Source organism: Chamaea fasciata, unplaced genomic scaffold, assembly GCF_029207755.1.
Source record: "Chamaea fasciata isolate MVZ Bird 193981 ecotype frontalis unplaced genomic scaffold, bChaFas1.0.hap1 SCAF_460, whole genome shotgun sequence".
Taxonomy (NCBI): Eukaryota; Metazoa; Chordata; class Aves; order Passeriformes; family Sylviidae; genus Chamaea; species Chamaea fasciata.
The window spans coordinates 39,031-58,294 of NW_027094545.1; the positions used below are offsets into that span (position 1 = coordinate 39,031).

Sequence of the window (19,264 nt, forward strand, 5' to 3'; positions counted from 1 at the left end):
CCAGATCGGAGCGAAGGGAAAAACTGGAGGGGAAAGGAGAGCACAAAAAAAACGATCAAATCTGGGAGTTTTTGGGAGCGGAAAAGGAGGGAGGGAATTTTAAAGGGTTTGGGGCCGTCGCAGGTGCTCCCGGGTGGGTTCCCACAGGATATTCCTGGCTCTGTTCCCGCCTCTCCAGCTGCAAGGCAGGGATTGATTTACCTCCTGTGACACCCCGACCTCAGCCAGGGCCTGGGATGGCTCTGGTTTATTAAAGAGGAAGAAAACCCTACAAAGAAAGGGGAAACCATAGCGAGAAAGGGGAAATCCTATAAAGAAAGGGAAAATACGGCAAAGAAAGGGAAAATCCTGCAGAGAAAGGGAAAACCCTGCAAAGAAAGGGAAAATATGGGAAAAAAAGGGAAAATACTGCAGAGAAAGGGAAAATCCTGCAAAGAAAGGGAAAATACGGCAAAGAAAGGGAAAATACGGCAAAGAAAGGGAAAATATGGCAAAGAAAGGGGAAACCATAGCGAGAAAGGGGAAATCCTATAAAGAAAGGGAAAATATGGGAAAGAAAGGGAAAATACGGCAAAGAAAGGGAAAATATGGCAAAGAAAGGGAAAATCCTGCAAAGAAAGGGAAAATCCTGCAAAGAAAGGGAAAATATGGGAAAAAAAGGGAAAATACTGCAGAGAAAGGGAAAATCCTGCACAGAAAGGGAAAACCCTGCAAAGAAACGGGAAAATCCTACAGAGAAGGGGAAAATCCTGCAGAGAAAGGGGAAATCCTGCAGAGGAAGGGAAAATTCTGGAAAGAAAGGGAAAATTCTGGAAAGAAAGGGAAAACTCTGGAAAGAAGGGGAAAATCCCACAACGATCCCTACAAACCCCTCTGTCCCCCTTTGTCCCGCAGGACGTCGAGCCTGGACTATTTCGAGATCAGATCCAACAATTCCCTGGATGGATCCAATCCCATCGGGCCGCCCTTCCACTGCACCTTCACGGTGAGCGGGAATCGGATCCCGGAGCTTTCCCGGGCTTTGGGATCGGCCCCGGGAGCCGGGATCGCCGTCCCACGATCCCAAACCATCCCCGCGCTCTTCCCCGGCAGCTGCAGAACCTGGGATTCTTCCCGGTGCAAGGGGTGACCCTAAAGATCACCGTGCCCGTGGCCACGCGGGCGGGAAACCGGCTCCTGCTGCCCGCGGCGTTCCGGGCGGATCAGGTAGGACGGGATCCCGCTTTGGGATGGGATCCCGCTTTGGGATGGGATCCCGCTTTGGGATGGGATCCCGCTTTGGGATGGGATCCCGCTTTGGGATGGGATTCTGGTTTGGGATGGGATCCCCGTTTGGGATGGGATCCAGCTTTGGGATGGGATCCAGCTTTGGGATGGGATTCTGGTTTGGGATGGGATCCCGCTTTGGGATGGGATCCCTGTTTGGGATGGGATCCCGCTTTGGGATGGGATCCCGCTTTGGGATGGGATCCAGCTTTGGGATGGGATCCCGCTTTGGGATGGGATCCAGCTTTGGGATGGGATCCCCGTTTGGGATGGGATCCCGCTTTGGGACGGGATCCCGCTTTGGGATGGGATCTCACTTTGGGATGGGATTCTGGTTTGGGATGGGATCCCCATTTGGGATGGGATCCCGCTTTGGGATGGGATCCACGTTTGGGATGGGATCTCACTTTGGGATGGGATCCCGCTTTGAGATGGGATCCATGTTTGGGATGGGATCCATGTTTGGGATGGGATCCCGCTTTGGGATGGGATCTCACTTTGGGATGGGATCCCGCTTTGGGATGGGATCCATGTTTGGGATGGGATCCCGCTTTGGGATGGGATCTCACTTTGGGATGGGATCCCGCTTTGGGATGGGATCCATGTTTGGGATGGGATCCCGCTTTGGGATAGGATTCTGGTTTAGGGTGGGATTCCAGTTTAGGATTCAGGTTTAGGATGGAATTCCAGGCCAGTTTAGGATGCGATTCTGTCCCAGTTTAGGACGGGATCCCGCTTTGGGATGGGATCTCGGTTTAGGATGGGATTCTGGTTTAGGATGGGATTACGGTTTAGGACTCAGGTTTAGGATGGAATTCCTGCCCGGTTTAGGATGGGATTCCAGCCTGGTTTAGGACGGGATTCCAGCCTGGTTTAGGACGGGATTCCAGCCTGGTTAGGACGGGATTCCAGCCTGGTTAGGACGGGATTCCAGCCTGGTTAGGATGGGATTCCAGCCCCTCCAGCCACATCCCAGCGCGAGCCGAACCCAACGCCATCCCCAGCAAATCCTGGGGGGTGTGGGGGATCCCCAGTTCCATGGGGATGGAGATTCCAGGGAAGGGACCCCCACCAGGCCTGTGTCCGTGCGGGAATTCCATCCACAGGAAAACACGACCTGCACCATCCGGGGGAACAGCACCGAGTACCGGAGAGCCCCGGCCGAGGAGGATCTGTCCCGCACCCCTCACCTGGTACTCGCCCCACGGGCCCAGCCCGGCCCCGCCAGAGCCCAAAACCGGGAAAAACCTGGAGCTGGGATGGCCCATGGACATGGGAGGGGCCCAGGGAGGCTGGAAACTTTAGGAGGTTTTTAAGCCCTTGGGTAGTTTTATTTTTATTTATTTTATTTTATTTTATTTATTTTATTTATCTTATTTTTCTATTTTTATTTCATTTTACTTTATTTTCTTTCATTTAATTTTTTTTTATTTTTATTTTCATTTTTATTTTATTTTTTTACTTTATTTTCTTTTTCTATTTTTATTTTCCTTTATTTTATTTAATTTTAATTTTTTTAACTTTCATTTTTATTTGTATTTTCATTTTTATTTATTTTATTTTACTTTATTTATTTTATTTCTTTTATTTTTCTATTTTTTATTGTATTTTACTTTCTTTAATTTTAATAATTTTTCTTTTCATTTTCATTTTTATTTTATTTTTATATTTTATTTTCCTTCACTTTATTTTATTTTATTTTTATATAAATACATTAATTTTTTTTCAAATTATTTTCATTTTTATTTCAATTTTCTTTTTTTCTTTTTTTTTAAATTTTTCTTTTTCTTTTCTTTTTATTTTTCCTCTCCGCCACTGCCAATAAAACCCCGTTAACATTTGGGATTTACGGGGAGCGAGGGGATTCTCCAGCTCCCAAAGATCGGGATCATTTTTTTCCCAAGGGAAAAACCTGGAGGGAAAAAAACCGCACAAAACTGGGGAAGTTCGGGGTGGAAAAAAGGAGGAGAAAATGTAAAGAATTTTGGGATTTGGCCACACAGGAGGATGAGTTCGGACACTTTGGATCCTCCCTCCCTCGGTGCGTGCCGGGGCCGAATCCCGGCGCGATTTTCCCTCCTTTCCCAGCCACCATCCCACATTTCCCCTTGCAGAACCGCAGCAACGCCGACGTGGTGTCCATCGACTGCCAGGTGAGGCTGGCGCCCAGCGAGGAGCTGAACCTGCACCTGCGCGGGAATCTGCGGCTGGCGTCTCTGAGGGCAGTGAGTGCCGGCGGGAAACGCGCGCTTCGGGGACGAATCCCCCAAAAGCGCCCACGCGGCCCCGAAATGGGGGGATCCCCTTCCCTCGGGAAGCCCGGGCGTGTGGGGGGGGGGGGGATTTTTGATCCCAGAGCCACTTAAACCCTTGGATTGCGCGTCCGTCGCGGACTGTTCAATTCCCTAACTAGTTAATTAATGCAGATTTAATTCATCCGAAACCTTTCCTGCTGTCGTTCCGCCCCACTCCTTGCCTGCCCCGCATCCCACGGGAATCCCAGTGGGTACAAAGGCATGGGGATGGGACGGATCCCAGTGGGAATGGGACGGATCCCAGTGGGAATGGGATGGATCACATTAGGGATGGGATGGATCCCATTGGGATGGGGTGGATCCCATCAGGAATGGGGCAGATCCCATTGGGAATGGGGTGGATCCCATCGGGAATAGGACGGATCCCACTGGGAATGGGGTGGATCCCATTAGGGATGGGACAGATCCCATTGGGAATAGGACGGATCCCACTGGGAATAGGACGGATCCCATTGGGAATGGGGTGGATCCCATCAGGAATGGGGTGGATTCCATTAGGGATGGGACGGATCCCATTGGGAATAGGACGGATCCCATTGGGAATGGGGTGGATCCCATCAGGAATGGGGTGGATCCCATCGGGAATGGGGTGGATCCCATTAGGGTTGAGGTGGATGCCATTGGGAATGGGACAGATCTCATTGGGAATAGGACGGATCCCACTGGGAATGGGGTGGATCCCATCAGGAATGGGACAGATCCCATTTGGAATGGGGTGGATCCCATCGGGAATGGGACGGATCCCACCGGGAATGGGACGGATCCCATTGGGAACGGGGTTCCCTTTTCCCTGCGGGAGGCTCACCCCGGCCCTCTCCGCGCAGCTGAAGTTCAAGGCACTGAAGCTCAGCACCATCGCCACGCTCCAGCGGCGCTTCCGCAGCCCCTTCATTTTCCGGGAAGAGGATCCCAGCCGCCAGGTGAGCCCTGGGATGGGGGCAGCCAGAATTCTGGGATCCCTGCCTTGATCCCACTGGGGAAATCCCTATGGATGGCAGAGGGGCTGGAGTGACCCAGGCCGAGAAAACTTTGGTGCAGATTTTTATGATGGGATTCCGTCCCGGTTTAGGACAGGATTCCAGCCCGGTTTAGGACGGGATTCCAGCCCGGTTTAGGATGGGATTCCAGCCCAGTTTAGGACGGGATTCCAGCCCGGTTTAGGACAGGATTCCAGCCCAGTTTAGGACGGGATTCCAGCCCAGTTTAGGATGGGATTACGGTTTAAGACTCAGGTTTAGGATGGGATTCCAGCCCGGTTTAGGACAGGATTCCAGCCCAGTTTAGGACGGGATTCCAGACCGGTTTAGGACGGGATTCCAGCCCAGTTTAGGACGGGATTACGGTTTAAGACTCAGGTTTAGGATGGGATTCCAGCCCGGTTTAGGATGGGATTCCAGCCCAGTTTAGGATGGGATTCCAGCCCGGTTTAGGACAGGATTCCAGCCCGGTTTAGGATGGGATTCCAGCCCAGTTTAGGATGGGATTCCAGCCTGGTTTAGGACGGGATTCCAGCCCGGTTTAGGACGGGATTCCAGCCCAGTTTAGGATGGGATTACGGTTTAAGACTCAGGTTTAGGATGGGATTCCAGCCCGGTTTAGGATGGGATTCCAGCCCGGTTTAGGACAGGATTCCAGCCCAGTTTAGGACGGGATTCCAGCCCGGTTTGGGATGGGATTCCAGCCCAGTTTAGGATGGGATTACGGTTTAGGACTCAGGTTTAGGATGGGATTCCAGCCTGGTTTAGGATGGGATTCCAGCCCGGTTTTGGACAGGATTCCAGCCCCTCCAGCCACGTCCCACTGTGAGCCAGCCACAAAATCCCATCATAAAAAAGCTGTGGCAGGAGCCGAGCTCCGATCCCGGAATCTCCGGATTCCGCCGGGAAGACTGAGCCAAATCCTCGGTGCAGAATTCCCAAAGGAAGGAGCGCTCAGCATTCCCGCCATCCCCTTTTCCCCGCCGTTCCCGCCTGGAACCCGCGGTGTTTTCTCTCCTCCAGATCACCTTTGAGATCTCCAAGCCCGAGGAATGGCAGATTCCCATCTGGATCATCCTTGGGAGCACCCTGGGGGGTCTCCTGCTCCTGGCCCTGCTCGTCCTGGCGCTCTGGAAGGTGAGCAGCCCTCAGGCCGCGCGTTTTGGGGGGATTTGGGATGGATTTTTGGATGGATCCTCTGGATCCGCCCCACAAGCTCCTCAACGCCACCAAGAACCCTCGAAATCTCCTCCAAAATCCCCATTTCCGCATAAATTCTATCCAGGACCGACTTCCCGCTGATATCCCGTTAAAATCTCCTGGGATAACATCGGGATTTTGTTTCTCTCCCATCCCCACAGCTCGGGTTCTTCAAGAGCGGGAGCCGGCGGCGAGCGGCGGAGCAGGAGCAGAATTCCCAAGGGATGGAGTGACACTGCCGGGGCCAGGAGCCCCCTCCCAGCTCCGGAGATTCCCGGGATCCCGAGGGATTTTGGGGGCTGAGCTTGGCTTTGCAGCAGGATGAGGGACAGCGCTCAGAAGCCATAAAAAAAACCCCACCCCTCAAACCAACGGAAAATTCCCCCCCCAAAAAAATCTACTCGGAGGAGCTTCCGAACTGGAACTTCACAAAAATCCCCTCAAACTCATGGAAAATTCCCAAAAAATCTTCTCGGAGGTGCTTTCAACTGGGATTCCATGAAAAACGCTTCAAACCAACCGAAAATCCCCCCCAAAATCTCTTTGGAGGTGCTTCCAACTAGGATTCCATAAAAAAACGCCTCAAACCAACCAAAAATTCCCCAAAAAATCTCCTAAGAGGGGCTTCCAACTGGTATTCCATAAAAAACACCTCAAAAACAACAAAAAAATTCCCAAAATTCTCTTCAGAGGTGCTTCTAACCGGGATTCCATAAAAACCACCTCAAACCAACCAAAAATTCCCCCAAAAACCTCCTCGGAGGTGCTTCCATCCGGGATTTCACCGAGGTGACAGCAGCGGGGACGAGAGGACGCCGACGTGAGGGGTCCCCGATGTGGGGCTGGAAAACTCCTTCAAAATATTAATAATAATAATAATAATGATAATAATAATAATAATAATAATAATAATAATAATAAAATCCCCAAAAAAAACCCCGCCATGGATTTGCTCCTTCCCATGGTGGAGCTGTGGCAAATCCCGGGCTCTGCTGGCCACGGCTCTCAAACTGCCTTCGTCAGGCCGAGTAATTAAGCGGAGGCGTTAATTAGTCTGAATGCACTGAACGACGACCTCGTGATTTCAAGCACCTTAAAAATGCCAAAAAATAATAAAAAAAAAAATCTCCGGTGTCCGGCTGTACATAATTCTTCTCGAAAGAGGGAGGAAAGGAGGGAGAGAAAAAAAAAAAAATTTAAAAATAATTTTTAAAAAATAATTTAAACTCATTAAAAAAAAGAAATTAATTAAAAAAAGCAGTTTGATGAGTTTTTTTTGTCCCAGCAGAGCAGTTCGGGGGAAGGCCACCTTGTATCATACCTGTACATAGCTGGTGCCATGGAAATCATGGAATTTTCAGGGCGGGAAGGCGCCCTGGGCATAGCGGAATTATTAATTATTTATGCTAATATTAATTTTATGGAGAAGAGGGAAGCGGATGTTGCCGGATGCGGGATCGGGGGGCGGGAAATCCCGTTCCTGGTGGGTTTTTTTAAAGGATTAAAGATACGGTATTGTAAAAATTCCTGCTGTCTGTTCTCTTTTTCCGTGGATATGAGGAGGGCTGCTCTGGGATCAGAGATCCCACATGGATCCTGGAATTTTTTCCGTCGTTTGTTTCCATGGGATGTGAGTTTTTCCCAGGGATGAGACGGTGAGTGAAGCTTTTGGGAGGCCCCGACTTGGTATGAAACGGGATAAAAACCCCTCCCAAATCAGATTCCCCATGCTCCACTGGAGTGGGAATTGTGCATTTCCCGGTTTTTGATGGATTGGGAGCTCAGGGGTCCGGCTGGGGTGCAGGGATAACCCGGAGAGCCCAAATCCCGGGATTCCTCTCCAGGGAGGAGCCTGGGATCCGTCAGCTTAGCCCCGGTGGATCCCACAGGATCCTTCCCTCATTCCCTCTCAAATTCCCGGGATTTGGATCCTGGAACACGGAGGGAAAGAGCCGGAGACCAGCCAGGAATGGGGAGGGTCCTTCAGGAGTTTTTTCAATCTATTTAAATAAATAAATAAATACATATAACTAGACACACAAATCGACATAGAGATAACTGATCATATATCGATACGTTTATGGATAAATCTGATAAAATATCTACCATATATATCAGTTTTATATATTTATTTTATGCTTATATTTTATATATACATATAGAATATGTACACTCTTTATATACATATACTTTATATATATATATGTATATATTTAATATATTTTATATATTTATATCTTTTTATACTTTATATACACATATTTTATATATTTTATACTTTATATGCACACATATTTTTATATATTTTTAATATATTTTATATATATGCACACATATTTTAATATATATTTTCATATATTTAATATATTTATACATTTTATATATTTTATACTTTATCTATACATATTTTATATATTTTATATATACGGACACATATTTTTATATATATTTTAATATAATTTATATATTTTTATATTTTATACTTTCTATATACATATTTTATATATTTTATATATATACACATTTTTATATATTTTATATATTTATATATAAAATATATTTATCTATAAAATATATTTATCTATTTTATACTTTTTATATACTTAGTTTATATATACGCACATGTATTTTTATATATATTTTTATATATTTTAAATCTTTATATTTTTAATATATTTTATATATTTATATATTTTATACTTTATATAGAAATATTTTATATATTTTATATATACACACATATTTTTATATATTTTATATATTTATATATATTTTCTATATATATATATATATTTATATATGCACATATATTTTTATATTTCTTATATATTTTATATTTTTTAATATTTTATGTATTTATATATTCTATACTTTCTATATACATATTTTATATACATACACACATATTTTTATATATATATTTTTATATTTTATATGTTTATACATATATATATATGTATATAAATACACTGATGTATGTGTATATATATACATAAAATATATATCTCTTTAATTTCCACCCCCAGCCCCTCGCAGTGCCCATCCCTTGCCACGGACACCTGGGAACACTCCAGGGCACAATTCCCACATTTCTGTGGAGCTCAGGACGCACCTGCCCCACTTCCTGTTCTCCACCTCACATATTCCCAAGAAATAATTGGGAATCCTGGATTTCCAGGACCTCGGGATCGGGATTCCCAGGCCTGGCTCAGCTCCGGGTTTATTTCTAGGCCGGGTTTATTTCTGCTGATCCCGCTCCACCAACAACATCCCAACCCCTGGCTCTTCCCGGGACCTCACTCCATGTTTTTCCAGGGAAAAGAGCACCTGGAGGCTCCAAGGAATTTTATCAGGAGCTTTCAATAACGCAGACAGCAAGGGCAACCTCCCAGCTTCGAATGCTTGGGAGGGAATTTCCAGAATCACGGAGAAGATTCCCAACATTCCAAAGGCCGCATCCATCCACGGGAATTCCCCATCCCTCGCCAGGAGGTTTTGGTGGCACGGGGAAGGTGGCAGGACGGCATTCCATGAGAGCAGGCAGCAGGAATTCAGTGGGAAGCAGAACAACCGGGAATACCCCAGAGGCAGGAGCAGCTTTTCCACAGCAAAGGCTTTTCCCCTCTTGGAAGTGTTTGGGAATCACCTGCCAGGAATTTTTATTGCTGCTTTGGAATCCCCTCCTCAGGAAAATGACACCTTCCGCCATCCCAGGCTGCTCCAACCTGGCCTTAGGACAATTCCAGGGATGCGGAAGTCACGGCTCCTCCGGAGAACCTCATCCTAAACCTGATCCTAAATGCGATCCTAAACCTGATCCTAAAGCTTTTCCCTCCAAGGACACAAAACCCCCGGACAAAAACCCAGGAAATCATCCTAAACCTGATCCTAAATGCGATCCTAAACCTGATCCTAAAGTTTTTCCCTCCAAGGACACAAAACCCCCGGACAAAAACCCAGGAAATCCCCAAGGTTAATTCCACATTCAATGTTTATTTCTTTTGTCATACAAATAGAAACGCGTGCCCCAAATCTCGCCTGAAAGTTCTACCTGGATTGTTCTTTTTTTTAAAAAAAAAAACCAGACAACAAAACCCCACGGAACATTCGTTCATCCTGACGGTTTAAAAAGCTGCGTGGGAAAGGGAACAGAGGGTCCTGGAGCCTTTGTCCCCCGAAACAAGTGACATTTTTTTTCCTGCAGGAGCATCTGCCACTTCTCCCGAAGTTCTCAAGCGTTCCCGTACAATCACTCGCCCATCGGTCGATGAGAGGAGGAAATTCTTTTTTTTTTTTTTTTTTTTTTTTTAATTTGTAAAAATCCAGTTTTAAGAAGAGATTTTTTTTTTCTTTTTTTTTTTTCTTTTTTTTTTTGAAACTGGAAAGGGAGTAAAAACCCATGGGGGGAAAAAAAAAAAAAAAAAATCCTCGAAGTCCTATTCGGGGAGGCACAGACACTCCCAACTCTTCTTGGAAAAGCCAGGTTCTAAGGAAGACTCTCTTTGGCGGCAGACGGCTCCGTTAGGAAGATACAGTATCTGGAATCCAAGAGTGCAGCTGGACAGACTTTTGAGTCGAAAAAAAAAAAAAGACTTTTCGTTTTGTTTTGTTTTTGTTTTTTTTGAGTCGAAGAAAGGTGCGTGTCGAGCGTCAAAACAGAAAAAAAAAAAATAAACACCCCCCCTCCTCCCCCCGAGTTAAAAGCAGTTTGAAATGTTGGGACACACACACACACAGAGGAACACAAACTCCCTCCCCCGGTTTCTAGGGATCCATGCATGATGTTCGGAGAGGAGCGACGGGCACTAGGGGAAAAAGGAACGGTGATTCCCGGTTATTTTCGGTCGGCGTGGGGAGTTTTTTGGGGGTTTTTTGTGTCCATTCGACACTTACTGGAGCAGTGTCAGTGAAGAGCTTGCTAAGGGAACTCATTCCCACCTGGATTTCCTAACAGAGCATCCCTCACGCCTGCAGCTGCTGCTAACCGCTGCTCAAAAAGGGGAATTTGGAATCGAAACGTGACCTTCTAAAAACGTTACCAACGTCTCCAGCGCCAGCTGAAAGGCATAAAAGCACGGCGAGGTACCAGAGGGGTGGACACTCCACTTTTAACCCAACCACCACAGAATTCCCCGTTTTTTTTTTTCCTTTTCCCGCCTCACCGCGAGGACTTTGAAATCCAATCCTGCATCGGGCACGGAACGTTCGACGGGAGTCGTTTTTTTTTTTTTTTTTACCTGGGAGATTCTTTTCGCGTTGCTTAGAAAACCCAGAGCTAACGGGAGGGATTCTTTTAACCAGGAAAAGGACCGGAATCTCAAACGCGGGATTCGACCACGGGGATGAGGGTGTGGCTTTTCCTGCCCCCGCCCTCCACCATCCCCACCCCAGAAGCGAGGGCGCAGACGGGGAACCCAGAGGAACCCCAAACCGAAGGAATGGAGAAATTAAAAAAACAACTTGATGGACACGGGTGTATTCTGCTGTCCGGTGTCGTCCTCCTCCCGGGATAGCACCACCACAAAAAAGGGGTCGGGCACGGCCTAGTGGAACTGCACAAACTCCTCCAGAGTTCTGGGGATCTGGTTTTGGTAGCTGATGTTGTAGATCCGCACGGCGCGGGCCGCCAGGCACTTGAGACTCAGCTTCATTTGAGTTTTAAGGAGGATCTCGGACACCCCGGTGGTGCTTTTATCCAGAGGGGTCTTCTTCTGCTTGTTGGTCATGTCCGTGTGGGCGCCGGCCTCCACCAGGCTGATGATGATGGAGTGCAAGGTCAGGAAGTCGCTGATGGGCCGGTGGTACTGCACGATGATGTGCAGGGGGCTGTTGCCCTCGTTGTCCACGGCGTTGACGTCGGCGCCGCAGTCCAGCAGCAGCTTGGTGACCAGGGCGTTGGGGAAGCTGCAGACGTCGTTGGTGTGGAAGTCGTCCACGGGCGTGCCCGAGTTGACGGCGTGGTGCAGCAGGCTGGAGCCGTCGCGCGTGCGCGGGTCCAGGTGGATCAGGTTGTAGATCTGCTTGTTGATGCGGGCCTGGTCCTCCTCGCTGCACTGCGTCTTGGTGGAGATGCACACCAGGTAGAGGAAGGTGAAGATGTTGCACTCGTAGTTGTCCACGGCCGTGTGGACGTCGGCGTCCGCGGTGGTTTTGATGCGCGCCATGCCCTGCTCGATCTCCAGCACGCTGCAGCGCAGCACGCTCTCGATGTCCTTGGCCTTCACGGGCTCGTTCAGGTGGATCATCTGCGAGAAGACCTGAGCGAACCTCAGCAGGTCCTTGTGGGTGTTCCTGTTGCCTTTCTGCCGCAGGTGCAGGGCGTGCAGCCACAGCTTGATGCACTGCTCGAACTCCATGTTGTCGGCGTAGACCGCGCCCCGGTAAATGATGGGGTGGGACACGTCGATGTTGTCCGAGCCCAGGATCCTCTCCCGCACTATGAGGCCTTCCATGTGCAGGGCGTCCCTGTCCTGCCTAATGGACTCCAACTCCTGAGGCGTCCTGCATTCCGACCTGTTCCCGTAGGCCTCGATCTGGGGCAGCACCTCCTTCTCGATGACGTTCTCGCTGTCGCGGTACCTCTCCAGCATGGCCAAGTACAAATAGTGGTAAGTCTTCAAGATGTCGTAGTTCTCCCTGTCGTTGGCGAACGAGGCCCCCAGCAGCTCCAGAGCCTCGATCCTGCTCCTCCTGTCGCAGTCGGCGTGGGCCAGCAGCAGCTCCACCACGTCGGCCTTGCAGCTCTCGGCGGCCACCTTGAGCGGCGTCATGCCGTGCCCGTTGACCATCATGGCCGCCTTCCACTTGACCAGCTCCCTGACGATCTCCAGGTGGCCGGCCTCGGCGGCGAAGTGCAGGGCGGTGGCCCCGCAGTGGGCCTTGGCGTTGGGGTCGGCGCGCTGCTCCAGCAGGTACCGCACCACGTCCGTGTGGCCCTTGTAGGCCGCGATCATCAGGCAGGTGTTGTCGTACTTGTTGGCGATGCTGATGTTGGCGTTGTTCTCCACCAGGTACTTGACGATGTCCAGCCGCCCGTCGAAGCAGGCCGCCCGCAGCGGCGTCGAGTTGGTCACCGTGGTGTGGTTGACGTTGGCGCCGTGGCTGACCAGCAGCTTGACCACCTCGAAGTGGCCGGCCCCGGCCGCACACCACAGCGCGGTGGCGCCGTCGATGACGAAGCTGGGGGGGGGGAAAGGGGGAAACAGGGAATTAGGGATGGGGATCGTCCCAGGAGCGCCCCTCGCCCAGATATCCACGGGGGGTTTACTGCCAGGTTTCAAGGAGCTCAGCCAGGCCAAGGAATGAGGCTGAAGGAGCACACGGAGCGTTGGAAGTTGGAGCTCCAGAGTGGCCAAAAGGGGTTTGGACACCTTGGAGATCCGACTTACAAACCCCAGCCTGAGTTTAGAGAGGCCTGGGAAGAACAGATCTAACATCACCCCTCCAGCGCCACGAAGTGACCCATTAAAGACCCAAAAAAACCCTTAAAATGGATATTTTGACTCAAAAAAACCCCAGATTTAGACATCAGCAACAGCCCTGGCGGCAAAGCCGGCTTCAAAGTTTCTCATTTTCTCACTTCCCCTGCCCTCTTCTCTCCCTGAGCTGCTTCCCTGTTTGAGATCCCGTGCCCTGAGCCAGCCTGGCAACCTCGGGAAGCAAATAAAACCTAAACAAGCAGAAGTTGTGAGCTGGGCTGTCCCACGGACCTGTGTCACACGGTGGCCGCGCAGACGACGAGGAAATGAGGGGATAAATCCCTTTTTTTAACCTGTCGTCATTCCCTGAACCCAGCACGCAAAAAACTGGATCTGTCTTTCCTGCCCGCTGGTTTTCGAGGGATTTAAATGAGGAAACAGGCGGGATTCACACAGCCTCGAGGAAGGACAAATATTTCCAAGCAGCCACGTTCCCCCAAAGTTAAAATATCCAAGGATCAGCCTGAATTTCACTTTCACAGCGATTTTTAATCATCTGGTGAAGCCCCCGAAGCTCCACAGCAACTGTTTGTAAACCCAACACCTCCAGGGGCTCTTTAAGATCTCAGAGAGGATTCCCAGCGAGAAGTTCCTGATTTTATAAATAATCCCACGAAAATATTTCTGTATAAAAGCAGGAGAAGAGTCAGGACGGGGGGATTTTTTTTTTTTTTTGTTCACTTTTTTAATGAACACGAGGTGATTTTTTTTTTGGGGGGGTGTTTTGAGGTTCCAGGTGGAAAGCCCGGAGGAGAGGAGCTGCTGATCCACCTTACGTGAGGCACAACAACAACAACCCCAGGGGATCACACGGATCCATTGTGCCTCAGACAACTCCTCCTTCAATCTGTGCCAGGCACAGCCTCTGAAAAAAACATCCCCGCCCCAGCCAGGCAAAAATCCAGCATTTGCCCGTGTGGCAGGAGGCCCTTCCTCCAGGAATTCTCATCCCAGGAATTCTCAGCCTGCTCCTGATTGGGGGGGAAAAAAAAAAATTTAAACAAACAAACAAAAATTCAAAAAAACACAAAACAAACAAAAACCCCAAAAAACCCAAACACAAAACCACAACAAAACCACAAAAAAAACCCCAAAAAACAAAAAGAAAAAAAAAAACCCAAACCCAAAAGAAACAAAAAACCAAACAAAAAACCCAAACAAACAAACAAAAAATCCCCACACAAAAAACCAACAAGAATAAAAAAAAAAAAAAACCAGCTGGAAGGGAAAAGGAAGGAATAAAACTCCAGCCACTCAGGGAAGTGGTTCTGCGTGTGACAAGTGAACGGAGTGAGAAGCCTTCCCGACGTCACTGCCACCTGCAGTGGCAAAAACGTCCCACAAAGGCCACTCTGGCCCAGCAGAGGGCTGTGAATATTACCCCGAGCACAGCCTCACACGGGAAATTCCTAAATGGAAAAGGCATTTATGGCTCATCAGGTGGGATCTCCAACCACACCGGCTTTTCTGCCAGAAAATCCCCGAATTTGGGTGTCTCCAGCACCCACGGGATGTTCGGGTGGGGATGTCACGAATTCGTTTCTAAAAGCAGCAGGAAGGAGGGCCCGGGGCACTGCCAGCCTGTCAGCCAGGGAAAATCAGAGAACAAATCCTCTGGGACGTGATCACAGAGGAGCCTTGGAAGGGACCCACAAGGGCCAAAAAATCACAGAGTGATCTGGGATGGAAGGGACCCACAAGGGCCAAAAAATCACAGAGTGATCTGGGATGGAAGGGACCTACAAGGGTCAAAAAATCACAGATGATCTGGGATGGAAGGGACCTACAAGGGTCAAAAAATCACAGAGTGATCTGGGATGGAAGGGACCCACAAGGGCCAAAAAATCAGAGTGATCTGGGATGGAAGGGACCTACAAGGATCAAAAAATCAGAGAGTGATCTGGGATGGAAGGGACCCACAAGGGCCAAAAAATCACAGAGTGATCTGGGATGGAAGGGACCCACAAGGGTCAAAAAATCACAGAGTGATCTGGGATGGAAGGGACCCACAAGGGCCAAAAAATCACAGATGATCTGGGATGGAAGGGACCCACAAGGGCCAAAAAATCAGAGAGTGATCTGGGATGGAAGGGACCTACAAGGGCCAAAAAATCAGAGTGATCTGGGATGGAAGGGACCCACAAGGGCCAAAAAATCAGAGTGATCTGGGATGGAAGGGACCTACAAGGGTCAAAAAATCACAGATGATCTGGGATGGAAGGGACCTACAAGGGTCAAAAAATCACAGAGTGATCTGGGATGGAAGGGACCCACAAGGGCCAAAAAATCAGAGAGTGATCTGGGATGGAAGGGACCCACAAGGGTCAAAAAATCAGAGAGTGATCTGGGATGGAAGGGACCCACAACAGCCAAACAATCACAGAGTGATCTGGGATGGAGGGGACACACAAGGGCCAAAAAATCAGAGTGATCTGGGATGGAAGGGACCCACAAGGGCAAAAAAAATCGCAGAATAAACTGGGCAGGGAAGGGCTCCCAAGGGCCATCAAGTCACGGAACAGCCTGAGCTGGAAGGGCCCACAAGAACCAGCAAGTGACAGAATAATCTGGGCTGGGACCACAGGGACCAACAAGCCACAGAAGAAACCGAGTAGAAAAGAACCCACAAGGACCATCATGACACAGAACACAGAGCTGGAGAGAACCCACAAGGGTCCATCAAGTCAGGGAATAGTCTGAGTAGGAAAGAACCCACAAGGACCAAGTCACAGAACGCTGAGCTGGAAGAGATCCACAAGGTCCACCAGGTCACAAGAAGAGTCCCGGTCGAAAAGAACCCACAAGGACCATCATGTCACAGAACCGTGAGCTGGAAGAACTCCACAAGTACCACCAGGTCACGGAATACTCTGAGCTGAAAGGAACCCACAAGGACCAAGTCACAGAACGCTGAGCTGCAAGGGTCCACCAAGTCACAGAAAAATCTGAGTTGAAGAGGCCCACAAGGACCAACAGGTCACGGAATCCTGAGCTGGAAAAGAACCCACCAGGACCAACAGGTCACGGAATCCTGAGCTGGAAAAGAACCCACCAGGACCAACAGGTCACGGAATCCTGAGCTGGAAAAGAACCCACAGGGACCAACAGGTCACGGAATCCTGAGCTGGAAAAGAACCCACCAGGACCAACAGGTCACAGAATCCTGAGCTGGAAAAGAACCCACAGGGACCAACAGGTCACGGAATCCTGAGCTGGAAAAGAACCCACCAGGACCAACAGGTCACGGAATCCTGAGCTGGAAAAGAACCCACCAGGACCAACAGGTCACGGAATCCTGAGCTGGAAAAGAACCCACCAGGACCAACAGGTCACGGAATCGTGAGCTGGAAAAGAACCCACCAGGACCAACAGGTCACGGAATCCTGAGCTGGAAAAGAACCCACCAGGACCAACAGGTCACGGAATCCTGAGCTGGAAAAGAACCCACCAGGACCAACAGGTCACGGAATCCTGAGCTGGAAAAGAACCTACAGGGACCAACAGGTCACGGAATCCTGAGCTGGAAAAGAACCCACCAGGACCAACAGGTCACGGAATCGTGAGCTGGAAAAGAACCCACCAGGACCAACAGGTCACGGAATCCTGAGCTGGAAAAGAACCCACCGGGACCAACAGGTCACGGAATCCTGAGCTGGAAAAGAACCCACCAGGACCAACAGGTCACGGAATCCTGAGCTGGAAAAGAACCCACCAGGACCAACAGGTCACGGAATCCTGAGCTGGAAAAGAACCCACCAGGACCAACAGGTCACAGAATACTCTGAACTGAAAAGAACCCACAGGGACCAACAGGTCACGGAATCCTGAGCTGGAAAAGAACCCACCAGGACCAACACGTCACAGAATACTCTGAACTGAAAAGAACCCACAGGGACCAACAGGTCACGGAATCCTGAGCTGGAAAAGAACCCACCAGGACCAACAGGTCACGGAATCCTGAGCTGGAAAAGAACCCACAGGGACCAACAGGTCACGGAATCCTGAGCTGGAAAAGAACCCACCAGGACCAACAGGTCACGGAATCGTGAGCTGGAAAAGAACCCACCAGGACCAACAGGTCACGGAATCCTGAGCTGGAAAAGAACCCACAGGGACCAACAGGTCACGGAATCCTGAGCTGGAAAAGAACCCACCAGGACCAACAGGTCACGGAATCCTGAGCTGGAAAAGAACCCACCAGGACCAACAGGTCACGGAATCCGGAGATGGAAAAGAACCCACAGGGACCAACAGGTCACGGAATCCGGAGATGGAAAAGAACCCACAGGGACCAACAGGTCACGGAATCCGGAGATGGAAAAGAACCCACAGGGACCAACAGGTCACGGAATCGTGAGCTGGAAAAGAACCCACAAGGACCAACAGGTCACGGAATCCTGAGCTGGAAAAGAACCCACCAGGACCAACAGGTCACGGAATCCTGAGCTGGAAAAGAACCCACCAGGACCAACAGGTCACGGAATCCTGAGCTGGAAAAGAACCCACAGGGACCAACAGGTCACAGAATCCTGAGCTGGAAAAGAACCCACAGGGACCAACAGGTCACGGAATCCTGAGCTGGAAAAGAACCCACAGGGACCAACAGGTCACGGAATCCTGAGCTGGAAAAGAACCCACCAGGACCAACAGGTCACGGAATCCTGAGCTGGAAAAGAACCCACCAGGACCAACAGGTCACGGAATCCTGAGCTGGAAAAGAACCCACCAGGACCAACAGGTCACGGAATCCTGAGCTGGAAAAGAACCCACCAGGACCAACAGGTCACGGAATCCTGAGCTGGAAAAGAACCCACAAGGACCAACAGGTCACGGAATCCTGAGCTGGAAAAGAACCCACCAGGACCAACAGGTCACGGAATCCTGAGCTGGAAAAGAACCCACAGGGACCAACAGGTCACAGAACAGAGAGCTGGAGGGACTCCACAAGTACCACAGGGCCACGGAGCGGTCCGAGCTGCAAAGAACCCACAAGAACCTTCAAGTCATTACACACTCTGCCCTGGAGAAAGCTCCCCAACCCGCCCCAAGGCCCGGCGCAGCGCGGGTCCCCGGCGGCCAGCGCCGCCGAGCCCAGGCCGGCCGCGGCCGCTCCCGGCGCCCTCCGGCCGGGCCCTCACGTACCCGTCGAAGCGGACGGTGCCGGTCTGCTGCGTGTGGACGCGGTAATGCTCCAGCAGCAGCCGCACCACCTTGGCGTGCCCGTTGCGGGCGGCGATGATGAGCGGCGTGGAGCGCTGCCCGCCGTGCTGGCTCACGTAGCCCAGCAGGTATTTGATGTCGCTCTCGGAGCGGTTCAGCAGCAGCGCGGCCAAGGTGAGCACGCGGCCCTCGCTGGCCGCCTTGTACACGTACCCCGCCAGCCCCTCCATGGCCGCCTCCGCCTCCGCGCGGCCCCGTGAGGGCCGGCCCGCCTCCTCGGCCTCGGCCTCGGCCCCGGCCCGCTCCGTCCTGCCGCGGAGCCCCGAGGGGAGAACATGCGGCCGCCCCGGGGCTCGCCGCCCCCCGCGCCCAGCCGGCCCCGGCCCCAGCCCCGGCTCCCTGCCCCGGTCCCGGCGGGAGCGCAGCCGCGGCCCGGCAGCCAAGGCGCGGCCCCCCCCCGCCCGGAGCGCGGGCCCGGCCGGCACCGCCGCGCTCCGCCCGCCCCGGAACCGCCGCGCTCCGCCCGCCCCGGAACCAACCGCCGCGCTCCGCCCGCCCCGGAACCGCCGCGCTCCGCCCGCCCCGGAACCGCCGCGCTCCGCCCGCCCCGGAACCAACCGCCGCGCTCCGCCCGCCCCGGAACCGCCGCGCTCCGCCCGCCCCGGAACCGCCGAACTCCGCCCCGGAACCGCCGCGCTCCGCCCGCCCCGGAACCGCCGCGCTCCGCCCGCCCCGGAACCGCCGCGCTCCGCCCGCCCCGGAACCGCCGAACTCCGCCCCGGAACCGCCGCGCTCCGCCCGCCCCGGAACCGCCGCGCTCCGCCCGCCCCGGAACCGCCGCGCTCCGCCCGCCCCGGAACCGCCGAAC

The 19,264-nt window shown here is 51.2% G+C and overlaps 2 protein-coding genes across 4 annotated transcripts in view; one reads left to right on the forward strand and one right to left on the reverse strand.

The window, feature by feature from the left end:
• Positions 1 to 7,277, forward strand: part of ITGA11 (integrin subunit alpha 11) — a 41,283-nt gene extending 34,006 nt beyond the window's left edge. Inside the window, exons 22-28 of the mRNA XM_066208758.1 lie at positions 895 to 985; positions 1,093 to 1,206; positions 2,373 to 2,459; positions 3,381 to 3,491; positions 4,406 to 4,501; positions 5,582 to 5,695; positions 5,920 to 7,277. Coding sequence (XP_066064855.1) covers positions 895 to 985; positions 1,093 to 1,206; positions 2,373 to 2,459; positions 3,381 to 3,491; positions 4,406 to 4,501; positions 5,582 to 5,695; positions 5,920 to 5,991 — 685 coding nt within the window. The 3' untranslated portion in view covers positions 5,992 to 7,277. The remainder of the gene's footprint in view (positions 1 to 894; positions 986 to 1,092; positions 1,207 to 2,372; positions 2,460 to 3,380; positions 3,492 to 4,405; positions 4,502 to 5,581; positions 5,696 to 5,919) is intronic.
• A 2,454-nt stretch (positions 7,278 to 9,731) lies between these two features.
• Positions 9,732 to 18,859, reverse strand: FEM1B (fem-1 homolog B). Of its 3 annotated transcripts, none has more exons than XM_066208756.1 (2): positions 18,379 to 18,859; positions 9,732 to 12,937 (listed from the first exon to the last, which is right to left on the reverse strand). In XM_066208756.1, exons 1-2 carry the CDS (start codon positions 18,624 to 18,626, stop codon positions 11,302 to 11,304), a joined length of 1,884 nt encoding a protein of 627 aa, XP_066064853.1. In that variant the 5' UTR covers positions 18,627 to 18,859; the 3' UTR covers positions 9,732 to 11,301. The 3 variants fall into 3 exon arrangements, with proteins under 3 accessions (XP_066064853.1, XP_066064854.1, XP_066064852.1); XM_066208757.1 differs by having other exon boundaries at positions 18,610 to 18,856; XM_066208755.1 differs by lacking the exon at positions 18,379 to 18,859 and adding an exon at positions 15,243 to 16,140 and having other exon boundaries at positions 9,732 to 15,019.
• Positions 18,860 to 19,264: the final 405 nt, after the last annotated feature.